The sequence below is a fragment of the Palaemon carinicauda genome, chromosome 13, assembly GCF_036898095.1.
Source record: "Palaemon carinicauda isolate YSFRI2023 chromosome 13, ASM3689809v2, whole genome shotgun sequence".
Lineage (NCBI taxonomy): Eukaryota > Metazoa > Arthropoda > Malacostraca > Decapoda > Palaemonidae > Palaemon > Palaemon carinicauda.
The window spans coordinates 139,591,025-139,603,524 of record NC_090737.1 but is presented as its reverse complement, the minus strand read 5'-3'; the positions used below and the strand labels follow the sequence as shown (position 1 = coordinate 139,603,524).

The 12,500-nt window shown below is 30.5% G+C and overlaps 1 protein-coding gene across 1 annotated transcript in view; it reads right to left on the bottom strand.

The window, feature by feature from the left end:
* Window positions 1–7,944: 7,944 nt before the first annotated feature.
* LOC137651850 (uncharacterized) overlaps window positions 7,945–12,500 on the bottom strand; it is a 13,775-nt gene continuing 9,219 nt past the window's right edge. The window contains exons 5-6 of the mRNA XM_068385069.1: window positions 9,044–9,918; window positions 7,945–8,103 (exon numbers count right to left, since the gene is read on the bottom strand). Of these exons, the coding sequence (XP_068241170.1) occupies window positions 7,975–8,103; window positions 9,044–9,918 (1,004 nt within the window). The 3' untranslated portion in view covers window positions 7,945–7,974. The remainder of the gene's footprint in view (window positions 8,104–9,043; window positions 9,919–12,500) is intronic.

Here is a 12,500-nt window from a genome sequence, read left to right as displayed (position 1 = left end):
GAGAGAGAGAGAGAGAGAGAGAGAGAGAGAGAGAGAGAGAGAGAGAGAGAGAGGTTAATATTGCACCAAAACTTATCTATTTTCTCGAAGTAAAATCATGGAATTATAGATAATCTTTATATTGAGTAACCTGAGAGAGAGAGAGAGAGAGAGAGAGAGAGAGAGAGAGAGAGAGAGAGAGAGAGAGAGAGAGAGAGAGAGAGAGAGAGAGAGAGGAGGAGGAGGAGGCCAATATTGCACCAAAACTTATATCGCAGGATTTGGAGGCTGAAATCACCAAACGTATTAACTTGCTTCATCCTATATTGACTCGGGGGTGGCTGGACCCCCCCCCTCCCCTGAGAGCCTTTGGCTTAGAAAGAAGAAGAAGAAGAAGAAGAAGAAAGAAGAAGAGTGTAGGCTAGTTGCAGGTAATTAAAGACCTTATGAAGACCATACAATAATAGAGGAGTGACTGACACTTTCCTTTAGCCCTTATGAATAAAAAGAAAATTCTTCTCTCATAGTTGATTAAAAAGTTCAATCTTGCAGCGAATATTTTTATGTTGAACAGGCTGACATAAGTCTCTTTTTTTATAGTTTCTTTATGAAAGATCTATTTTGATGTTGTTACTGATCTTAAAATATGTAAATTTGATTGTTCATTACTCCTTTTGTAGTTTATTTATTTCTTTTTTTTTCGTTTATTTACTGGTCTATTTTTCCCTGTTGGAGCCCTTGTGCTTATAGCGTCCTGCTTTTCCAACTAGGGCTTTATCTTAGCTAATAATAATAATAATGATAATAATAATAATAATATATACATACATACATACATACATACATACATACCCACAAATACATATATGCAGTATGAAGTCGCTGTCATATTTATATATATATATATATATATACATATATATATATATATATAGATATATGATATATATATATACTGTATATATATATATACTTATACAGTATATATATATCTATATATATATATATATATATATATATATATATATATATATATATATATTAGGGTATTTTTTCTGAAAGTTTATTGAGCTCAAAGTATTTTTCTGTTAAAAAAGTGTGTTATGACTCGAGAATTAATATTTCGAATTTAGAACTCAAAATTTTGTAAAGAAAATGATATACAGGGTGGCCCAAAAATGGACAGTATGTGGAATAGGTTCATGTATTGATTATATTATTAAAAGTGTATTTTGGTTCATGATAAAATTTAAGGGCTTTTGTATTATTGTTCACAGTAAAATTTAATTGTCAATGTTATAATTGTGCTAATAAATATAATTGTATGTATATGTAATCTCAAAATTAATATAATTTATTGTCCACCTTTTGGACCACCCTGTATATTGCTAAAATTTATAGATATATTTCATATAAGCAGCCCTTCTAGGAGGACACTCCAAAATCAAAACATTGTTCTCTAGTCTTGGGTAGTGCCATAGCCTCTGTACCATGGTCTTCCACTGTCTTGGGTTAGAGTTCTCTTGCTTGAGGGTACACTCGGGCACACTATTCTATCTTATTTCTCTTCCTCTTGTTATCGTTGGAGTTTTTATAGTTTATATGGGAAATAGTTATTTTGGTGTTGCTGTTCTTAAAATATTTTATTTTTCCTTGTAACCTTTCCTCACTGGGCTATTTTCCCTGTTGGGGCCCTTGGGCTTATAGCATCCTGCTTTTCTAACTAGGGTTGTAGCTTAGCAAGTAATAATAATAATAATTATAATAATAATAATAATAATAATAATAAAATTTATTTTATGATTACCAAGTATCGGACAAGGAAAAGAACACTAATCACAGAAATTTATTATTATTATTATTATTATCATTATTATTATTATTATTATTGTTGTTGTTGTTGTTGTTGTTGTTGTTGTTGTTGTTGTTATTATTATTATTATTATTATTATTATTATTTTTATTATTATCATTATTTTTATTATTATTATTATTATTATTACTAGCAAAGCTACAACCCCAGTTGAAAAGCAAGATGCTATAAGCCCAAGGGCTCCAGCAGGGAAAAAAAAACCCTTAATAAAAAATTCCACAATGATACTAACTTCAACACCTCTGACTGATTAAACCAGCTACGTCTTCGAGATTTCTTTGGGGGATTCGAAGGAAATTTATTTGGTAGATTTTCTTGCGTCGTTTGAGACATGTCTAGATTGGGAATGAGGTTTTTTTTTTTTTTTTTTTTTTTTTTTTTTTTTTTTTTTTTTTTCTCAATTCGTCTTTCTTTAGACTTCTTTAGACGTGTTGAACAGGCTGATATAAGTCTTTTTATAGTGTATATATGACATATATGTTTTGATATTGTCACTATTTTTAATATGTTTTACTCTTAATTTTTTCTCATATCGTTTGTTTATTTCCTTATCTCCTTTCCTCACTGGGTTATTTTTTTTTTCATTTCTCAATTCGTCTTTCTTTAGACACGAAGAACAGGCTAACATAAGTCTTTTTATAGTTTATATATGACATGTCTGTTTTGATGTTGTCACTGTTTTTAATATGTTTTACTCTTCCTTATTTCCTTTCCTCACTGGGCTATTTTTTTATTCATTTCACAATTCGTCTTTCTTTAGACTTCTTTAGACATGTTGAACAGGCTGATATAAGTCTTTTTATAGTTTATATATGACATATCTGTTTTGGTGTCACTGTTTTTAATGTTTTGCTGTTAATTTTTTCCCATATCGTTTATCTATTTCCTTATTTTCTTTCCTCACTGGGCTATTTTTTTATTTATTTCTCCATTCGTCTTTCTTTAGACTTCTTTAGACATGTTAAACAGGCTGACATAAGTCTTTTTATAGTTTATAAATGACATATGTTTTGATGTTACTGTTTTTAATATGCTTTATTATTAATTTTTTCTCATGTTTATTTATTTCATTATTTTCTTTCCTCACTGGGCTATTTTTTTATTTATTTCTCAATTCGTCTTTCTTTAGACTTCTTTAGACACGAAGAACAGGCTGACGTAAGTCATTTTATTGTTTATATATGACATATCTGTTTTGATGTTGTTACTGTTTTTGATATGTTTTATTATTAATTTTTTCTCATTTATTTATTTCCTTATTTCCTTTCCTCACTAGGCTATTTTTTTATTTATTTCTCCATTCGTCTTTCTTTAGACTTCTTTAGACATGTTGAACTGGCTGATATAAGTCTTTTTATAGTTTATATATGACATATCTGTTTTGATATTGTCACTGTTTTTAAGATATTTTATTATTATTTTTTTCTCATGTTTATTTATTTCATTATTTCCTTTCCTCACTAGGCTATTTTTTTATTTCTTTCTCAATTCGTCTTTCTTAAGATTTCTTTAGACATGTTGAAGAGGCTGACATACGTCTTTTTATAGTGTATATATGACATATCTGTTTTAATGTTACTGTTTTTATAAATATTTTATTATAAATTTTTTATCATGTTTATTTATTTTATTATTTTCTTTCCTCACTGGGCTATTTTTGTATTTATTTTTCAATTCGTCTCTCTTTAGACTTCTTTAGACGTGTTAAACAGGCTGACATAAGTTTTTTTATAGTTTATGTATGACATATCTGTTTTGATGCTGTTACTGTTTTTAATGTTTTATTATTAATTTTTATCATGTTTATTTATTTCCTTTCCTCACTGGGCTATTTTTTTTATTTATTTCTCAATTCGTCTTTCTTTAGACTTCTTTAGACACGAAGAACAGGCTGACATAAGTCTTTTTATAGTTTATATATGACACCTGTTTTGATGTTGTTACTGTTTTTTTAAAAAATTATTAATTTTTTATCATGTTTATTTATTTCCTTATTTCCTTATTTCCTTTCCTCACTTGGCTATTTTTTTTATTTATTTCTCGATTCGTCTTTCTTTAGACTTCTTTAGACATGTTGAACAGGCTGACATAAGTCTTTTTATAGTTTATATATGACATATCTGTTTTGATGCTGTTACTGTTTTTAAAATATTTTATTATTATTTTTTTCTCATGTTTATTTCCTTATTTCCTTTCCTCACTGGGCTATTTATTTATTTATTTATCAATTCGTCTTTCTTTAGACTTCTTTAGACATGTTGAACAGGCTGACATAAGTCTTTTTATAGTTTATATATGACATATCTGTTTTGATGTTGTTACTGTTTTTAAAAATATGTATTAATAATTTGTTCTCATGTTTATTCATTTTAGTATTTCCTTTCCTCACTGGGCTATTTTTTTCTATTTATTTCTCAATTCGTCTTTCTTTAGACATGTTGAACAAGCTGACATAAGTCTTTTTATAGTTTATATATGACATATCTGTTTTGATATTGTTACTGATTTTAAGATATTTTATTATTAATTTTTTATCATGTTTATTAATTTCATTATTTCCTTTCCTCACTGGGCTATTTTTTATTTATTTCTCAATTCGTCTTTCTTTAGACTTCTTTAGACGTGTTGAACAGGCTGACATAAGTCTTTTTATAGTTTATATATGACACCTGTTTTGATGTTACTGTATTTGATATGCTTTATTATTAATTTTTTCTCATATTTTTTTATTTCATTATTTCCTTTCCTCACTGGGCTATTTTTTAATTTATTTCTCAATTCTTCTTTCTTTAGACTTCTTTAGACACGAAGAACAGGCTGACATAAGTCTTTTTATAGTTTATATATGACACCTGTTTTGATGTTGTTACTGTTTTTTAAAAAAATTATTAATTTTTTATCATGTTTATTTATTTCCTTATTTCCTTATTTCCTTATTTCCTTTCCTCACTTGGCTATTTTTTTTATTCATTTCTCAATTCGTCTTTCTTTAGACTTCTTTAGACATGTTGAACAGGCTGATATAAGTCTTTTTATAGTGTATATATGACATATCTGTTTTGATGTTGTTACTGTTTTTAGAATTTTTTATTATTAATTATTTTCTTATGTTTATTCATTTCATTATTTCCTTCCCTCACTGGGCTATTTTTTCTATTTATTTCTCAATTCGTCTTTCTTTAGACTTCTTTAGACGTGCTGAACAGGCTGACATATATGACATATCTGTTTTGATGTTGTTACTGCTTCTAAGATATTTTATTATTAATTTTTTTCTCATGTTTATTTATTTCCTTAAGTCCTTTCCTCACTGGGCTATTTTTTTCTATTTATTTCTCAATTCGTCTATTTTTAGACATGTTGAACTGGCTGACATAAGTCTTTTTATAGTTTATATATGACATATCTGTTTTGATGTTGTCACTATTTTTAATGTTTTACTGTTAATTTTTTCCCATATCGTTTAATTATTTCATTATTTCTTTTCCTCACTGGGCTATTTTTTTTATTTATTTCACAATTCGTCTTTCTATAGACTTCTTTAGACTTGTTGAACAGGCTTACATAAGTCATTTTATAGTTTGTATATGACATATCTGTTTTGATATTGTCACTGTTTTTAATATGTTTTATTATTATTTTTTTCTCATGTTTATTTATTTCCTTTCCTCACTGGGCTATTTTTCTATTTATTTCTCAGTTCGTCTTTCTTTAGACTTCTTAGACATGTTGAACAGGCTGACGTAAGTCTTTTATAGTTTATATATGACATATCTGTTTTGATGTTGTTACTGTTTTTAAGATATTTTTTTATTATTATTTTTTATTTATTTCATTATTTCCTTTCCTCACAGGGCTATTTTTCCCTGTTGGAGCCCTTGGGCTTATAAAATCCTGCTTTTCCAACTAGGGTTGTAGCCTAGCTAATAATAATGATAATAATAATAATAATAATAATAATAATATTAATAATAATAATAATAATAGTTGCGTATTTATTTGCATGTGTCTGTGTTTGTGATTCGAATATCTCAAAAACTATTTGACTGAATTTTTTGAAATTTGGTCGGATGATAGGCCATGATTCAAGGACAATTTGATTAAATTTTGGGAGTGATTGGGTCAAAAGTCAAGGCCAAGGTCACGAAAAGGTAAAAAGAATTCCTTGTGCCATATCGTAGCTATTTCTTATCTGATTTGCATAAAACTAGTGCCAAAATATGCATTATTTAATTGCCTATCTTGTGATATGCAATATGATATAGGCGAAGGTATGTGCCCGTTCTACACTGTTATAAAACCCGTAATTTCAATCGGAAAATCTCCGTTAAAAATATACTGCGCTTAGCCATATTTCAGTAAAATACAGGCGACTGTAATTTTACCATACTTTGTTCATATATTTTACGGGTTGGTGACTGTAATATCATCCATTTATGACAATATTCCTGTTTTTCAAACGGTAAATTCCTGGCAACATTTATTCCAGGATTTTTTATAGTTTTTATGGCAAATTTTTAACTGTGCAGTTACTCGTGTTCATATTATATCCAGTTCATAATCTCTAGCACCGTCGTTCAATGAGTTCATTATGAATATTGTTCTCGTGTCTGGTGTTCAGCTGCTGATTCTCATCTTAATTTGTTGGACAGAAACTTACGGTCTATTAAATTTCTTATTCCTGATCTAGATATTAATCTCTGGCACCGTCGTTCAATTAGTTCATTATAAATATTGTTCTCCTGTCTAGTGTTCAGCTGCTGATTCTCATCTTAATTTGTTGGACAGAAACTTACGGTCGATTAAATTTCTTATTCCTGATCTAGATATTAATCTCTGGCACCGTCGTTCAATTAGTTCATTATGAATATTGTTCTCCTGTCTAGTGTTCAGCTGCTGATTCTCATCTTAATTTGTTGGACAGAAACTTACGGTCTATTAAATTTCTTATTCCTGATCTAGATATTAATCTCTGGCACCGTCGTTCGATTAGTTCATTATGAATATTGTTCTCCTGTCTGGTGTTCAGCTGCTGATTCTCATCTTAATTTGTTGGACAGAAACTTACGGTCGATTAAATTTCTTATTCCTGATCTAGATATTAATCTCTGGCACCGTCGTTCAATTAGTTCATTATGAATATTGTTCTCCTGTCTAGTGTTCAGCTGCTGATTCTCATCTTAATTTGTTGGACAGAAACTTACGGTCTATTAAATTTCTTATTCCTGATCTAGATATTAATCTTTGGTACCGTCGTTCAATTAGTTCATTGTGCATATTGCAAAATATTCTTCATAATTTTGACCATCCTTTACATTCAGATCTTCCCGGACAGTTCCCTCCTGTTAGTAATACTAGGTATGCAGTTAATTCTAATAGTCAGGCCTTCTCTATCATGAAGCTCAATACTACACAGTACTCTAGAAGTTTTATTCCAGCTGTGACCAAGTTGTGGAATGATCTTCCTAATCGGGTAGTTGAGTCGGTAGAACTTGAAAAGTTCAAACTCGCAGCAAATGTTTTTATGTGGAAAGGCTTACATAGTCCTTTTATAGTTTATATATCAAATATCTGTTTTAGTGTTGTTATTTTTAAAATATTTTGTTTTAATTTTTCATTACTTCCTATATTGTTTATTTATTTCCTTATTTCATTTACCTCAATGGGCTATTTTTCTCTGTTGGAGCCCCTGGGCTTATAGCATCTTGCTTTTCCAACTAGGGTTGTAGCTTAGCTAGTAATAATAATAATAATAATAATAATAATAATAATAATAACTTAAATGAGGATAGAAGATATTTTGGGGTATTTTTCCCTGTTGGAGCCCCTGGGCTTATAGCATCTTGCTTTTCGAACTAGGGTTGTAGCTTAGCTAATAATAATAATAATAATAATAATGATAATAATAATAACAACAACTTAATGAGGATAGAGAATATTTTAACCTAAACTAAACAATGACTTTAATTCTTTACTATATTCGGCACACACACAAAATAAAAAAAGCAGCATTAACATATAAAGCAACAGAGAGGAAAGAAAAAAAAAACTTATATTACATAAACAGAAAGAAATTAAAGCTTATGGCATTAACAATGTGAAGTCAAAATTCTCAGGCATTCTCAGGCAATGATCAGAAAAACAGGCGAGTCCTCATGTACGGAGGCAGACGACGAGGCTAAATCCAGCACTTGTTTTAGGATCATGAGACGTTGCATTGCGTCCCCGTCTTGAAGATTGGATACTGGAACCTAGGGAAAGGTGATAGATATATTAAGAAGTATATTAATATAATACAATATAAACCACTGCCTGAGGTTGACCCCGTAGAAAACGGGAAGAGGGTAAACTATACAAAAAGCTGGTCGGTTAGGTAGAGTTAACCAGTAACTCCTAAGCAGGTAGTTCTAGGTAAGTATGTTAGGAAAAATACGAATTACTTAAAAATTTGTGATATTAAGAAGTATATTAATATAATACAATATAAACTAATGAATTATCTATCCGAATTAGGCAGTTGAATCGGTGGGACTTCATAAGTTCAAACTGGCTACGAATATTTTCATGTTGAGGCTGAAATAACTCTCTCTTTATATGTGAAATATCTATTTTAATGGTGCTACTGTCCTTAAAATGTTTAATGTTGATCATTACTTTTCTTGTCGTTTATTTATTTACTCGTTAACTTTCCTCGTTGGGGTATTTTTCCCTGTTGGAGCCCTTGGGTTTATAGCATCCTACTTTCTCAACTAGGGTTTTGGCTTAGCTAGTCATAATAGTAATAGTAATAATGATGATGATTTTTCCCTGTTGGAGCCCTTGGGCTTATAGCATCCTGCTTTTCCAACTAGGGTTTTGGCTTAGTTAGTAATAATAGTAATAGTAATAATGATGATAATAATGATAATAATAATAATAATAATGATAATAATAATGATAACAACAATAATAATAGCAATAACAATAACAATATTAATAGTAATAATTATAATGATAATAATAATAACAATAATAATAATAGTAAAATAATAATAATGATTAAATAATAATAATAATTATGATAATAATGATAATAATATTAATGATAATGATAATAATAATAGTAGTAATAGTAATTTTATTATTATTATTATGATTATTATTATTATTGTTATTATTATTATTATTATTATTATTATTACTAAAACTTACCTGGACGCCTGAAGCAGGAGTACCACTCCCATGCAATTCCCCATCAGTAATTCCTGCAAGCATTTGCAACGCAGACAGAGGGATTCCTGCTACATGTGGTGGATCATCTTGCACGGGAATAAGAAAAGTAGTTTCAAGAGACCTGCTTTTACCATTAACGAGTCTGTATTCATCTCGAGTCTGGGCGGGAGGACTCGAACGAATTTCATCTCGAGTGACAGGGAAGCGGTCCACCTCGGGAAGAGAGAACACGAGAGGAGGTCCCAGTGGACTGGGGTTCAGGGGCAAATCGGTATTCATAGGCCTATTTCCCTTGAAGTGATCTGCGTTTAGTGGTATGAAAGGCGTTGGTGCTGATATAAGAAGGTCTTTAGACTGTCCCTTTCGGAAGTCGTCTGATGAAACGTATTTCTTAGCTAGTGCTTGATTCTGTTTCTTCCTCTGAGTGTCCTGTTTAAAACTGACGTTCTCCTTGGCTGTGTTATCCCTACTCTCAGGTTTTTCGTCATCAATAAACGTAATGGAAGGCTTTGATATCTGCGTTTGAGGATCAATACGTAGAGAATGACTTATACTGTTGATTTTCGTATCTTTAATCTTCGTACGTTCCACAGTATCGATTTCCGCCACGTTAATTTCATTGGTCTGTGGAACATCCGTATCTATATTTTGATCATATTCATCTCTATCAGCCTCAGGTGTTTCATTGAGATGCAAGAATTGCGAGAAATCGGATTCTCTCGTCAGATTAAGGAACTGGTAGAAGGTCGGGTCTTCGGGAGCGAAGATGGCTATATCAGAACAGCCTCTGAAAACTTCTTGAGGGCCACAGCCAGGTTGATTTGAACCGTCTTTGCAGAAGCCCCAGTTATTACCTGAAACAGGAATAACTTATATATATATTTTTAATGTGGATTTCAAAGTAGTTTAATATAGAATGCCATAACTGAAGCTGTTGTAGGAGATAGTGATAAATGTTAGGTCTTCATTATTTATAAGTATGAGATATAACTTGCAATTTAGCATACTGGGAAATGTCACCTTTTTCAAAGAAATATTTTTTTTGGTCTTATTATTATTATTATTAATATTATTATTATTATTATTATTATTATTATTATTATTATTATTATTATTAATAGTTAAGCTGTAAACCTAGTTGGAGAAGCAGGATGCTATAAGCCCAAGGGTTCCAACAGGGAAAAATTGCCCATTAAGGAAAGGAAATAAGGGAATAAATAAACTACATGAGAAGTAATTAACAATTGAAATAAAATATTTTAAGAACAGTAACAACATTAAAACAGATCTTTATAGAAGCCCAAGTTATTACCTGGAACATAGAAAAAGCATATATTCATATTGTATTTATATTCTTTAATGTGAATTTCAAAGTAGTTTAATATATGACTCCAAAATCAAACCATTGTTCTCTAGTCTTGGGTAGTGCCATAGCCTCTGTACCATGGTCTTCCACTGTCTTGGGTTAGAGCTCTCTTGCTTGAGGGTACACTCGGGCACACTATTCTATCTAATTTCTCTTCGTCACGTTTTGTTTAAGTTTTTATAGTTTATATAGGAAATATTTATTTCAATGTTACTGTTCTTAAAATATTGTATTTTTCCCTTGTTTCCTTTCCTCACTGGGCTATTTTCCCTGTTGAGGCCCCTGGGCTTATAGCATCCTGCTTTTCCAACTAGGGTTGTAGCTTAGCATTTAATGATAATAATAATAATAATAATAATAATAATAATAATAATAATAATAATAATAATAATAATAATAATAATAATAATAGTTCTTTTATAGTGGTACTCTTTCCTTTATCTTTGCAAGTTATATCTTACACATACAAAAATCCGTTCACTGGAAATTCATTTGATAGGAGATGATGAATGGAGAAGTATTGATTTAAAAGCTCAAGATAGAGACGACTGGCGAAATCTAACTGAGGCCTTTTGCGTCAATAGGCGTAGGAGATGATGATGATGATGATGATAATTATCTGTATGTGGCTTATATTAATAAAAGGCAAGATTGCAATTCACGTTTGAAAGATTTATTAAGAATTTTAATATGTTTTTTATCAAAGTTTTGTAACCAGGCGAAAGTAAATGAAACGAAAATTGCTCTTAAGTTTATGTAATCTCTACAGATAATATTTTTCCAAAACACATTTCTTAATATCTATATTACACCTTGAAATTCTCTATGTTTTCTGAGTATTTTTTTCTCCTAAGAATCTAAGTTTAGGATAAAAATTGGCCTAAAAAACATTCGTTAATCAGTAACATTCTTGGGAATTTAATATCGAATTAATTATGCCAAAAACGTTCATAATAATCATACAAAATCTGGTAAACATTTTCTGTTTTCGATTCGTTATAGATTAAATTGCTTTAGCATCTGTAGCTTACCCCAAGATGAGGTTCCAAATGAATTTTATCCAGTTACTGAGGGAAGTTATTCATTACTTGCAGAAAAAATACCTTTTATGGAACATTGAAAAACGAGAGAAGTGTAAAATCGAACATTTGAAAGCATATTACTCGAGTCTCACCGGCCCTACTCTTCCACAAACTAAGAAAATTACCTATAGTCCATTTCTTTTAGCGAGCCATATTTGCACCGACTGGCAACGGTGCCCTTTTAGCTCGGAAAAGTTTCCTGGTCGCTAATTGGTTAGAATTATCTTGTCCAACCAATCAGCGATCAGGAAACTTTTCCGAGCTAAAAGGGCACCTAATTTCAGTAACTTGCCTCACCCAAATGCATGAATATTTCGACTGCAGCTGCTTCAGTCACTTAAGTACAGCTGATTATTTGTGTTTATTAATATTTATGGAGTCGATAGAACACCCCATTCCCCATTAGGTTAAAAACGAAGGCAAGGTCTATATTCCATAGACCTTTGGGTGAAGGCACTCAAGGTCCTGACATATTCCAGCTAATTCCTTTTTATTGACACCGGACTCATATAATACGGTTATTGTTTACTAGTAAAGGTAGAGGGGGGTCTTATGGGGATTTTACCCCATCCTCTGTTTAGATATCGCGTCTTAGGTCAGGATAAAGGGCCAATATAGGTTACCAATATAGGTTACATGTATGTTTTGTTTCGTAAATCGAAAGGACTGTATTATCAACTATCACATGTTGAACATAAAAGAAAATGGGATAGCGATTCCCATTTTCTATGACCTTCGGTTCAGGAGAAACTTAAGCATTTAGGAATTCTCACGAAAACTAAGAATAAATTTCTTAGTTTTGACTGTCATTGTAAAAAATACAGTAACTATTATCACGAGTTGATTTATTTAAAAAAAAATTCTTGGGTTGAACAGGTGGAAACACAGAATGGCGCCTTGGGTATTAATACGGTAAAATTACACAAAATTATTTTCATGAACTAAAGAATTCTTAACTCAACAGTTCTATAGGATGTTAATTAGACAT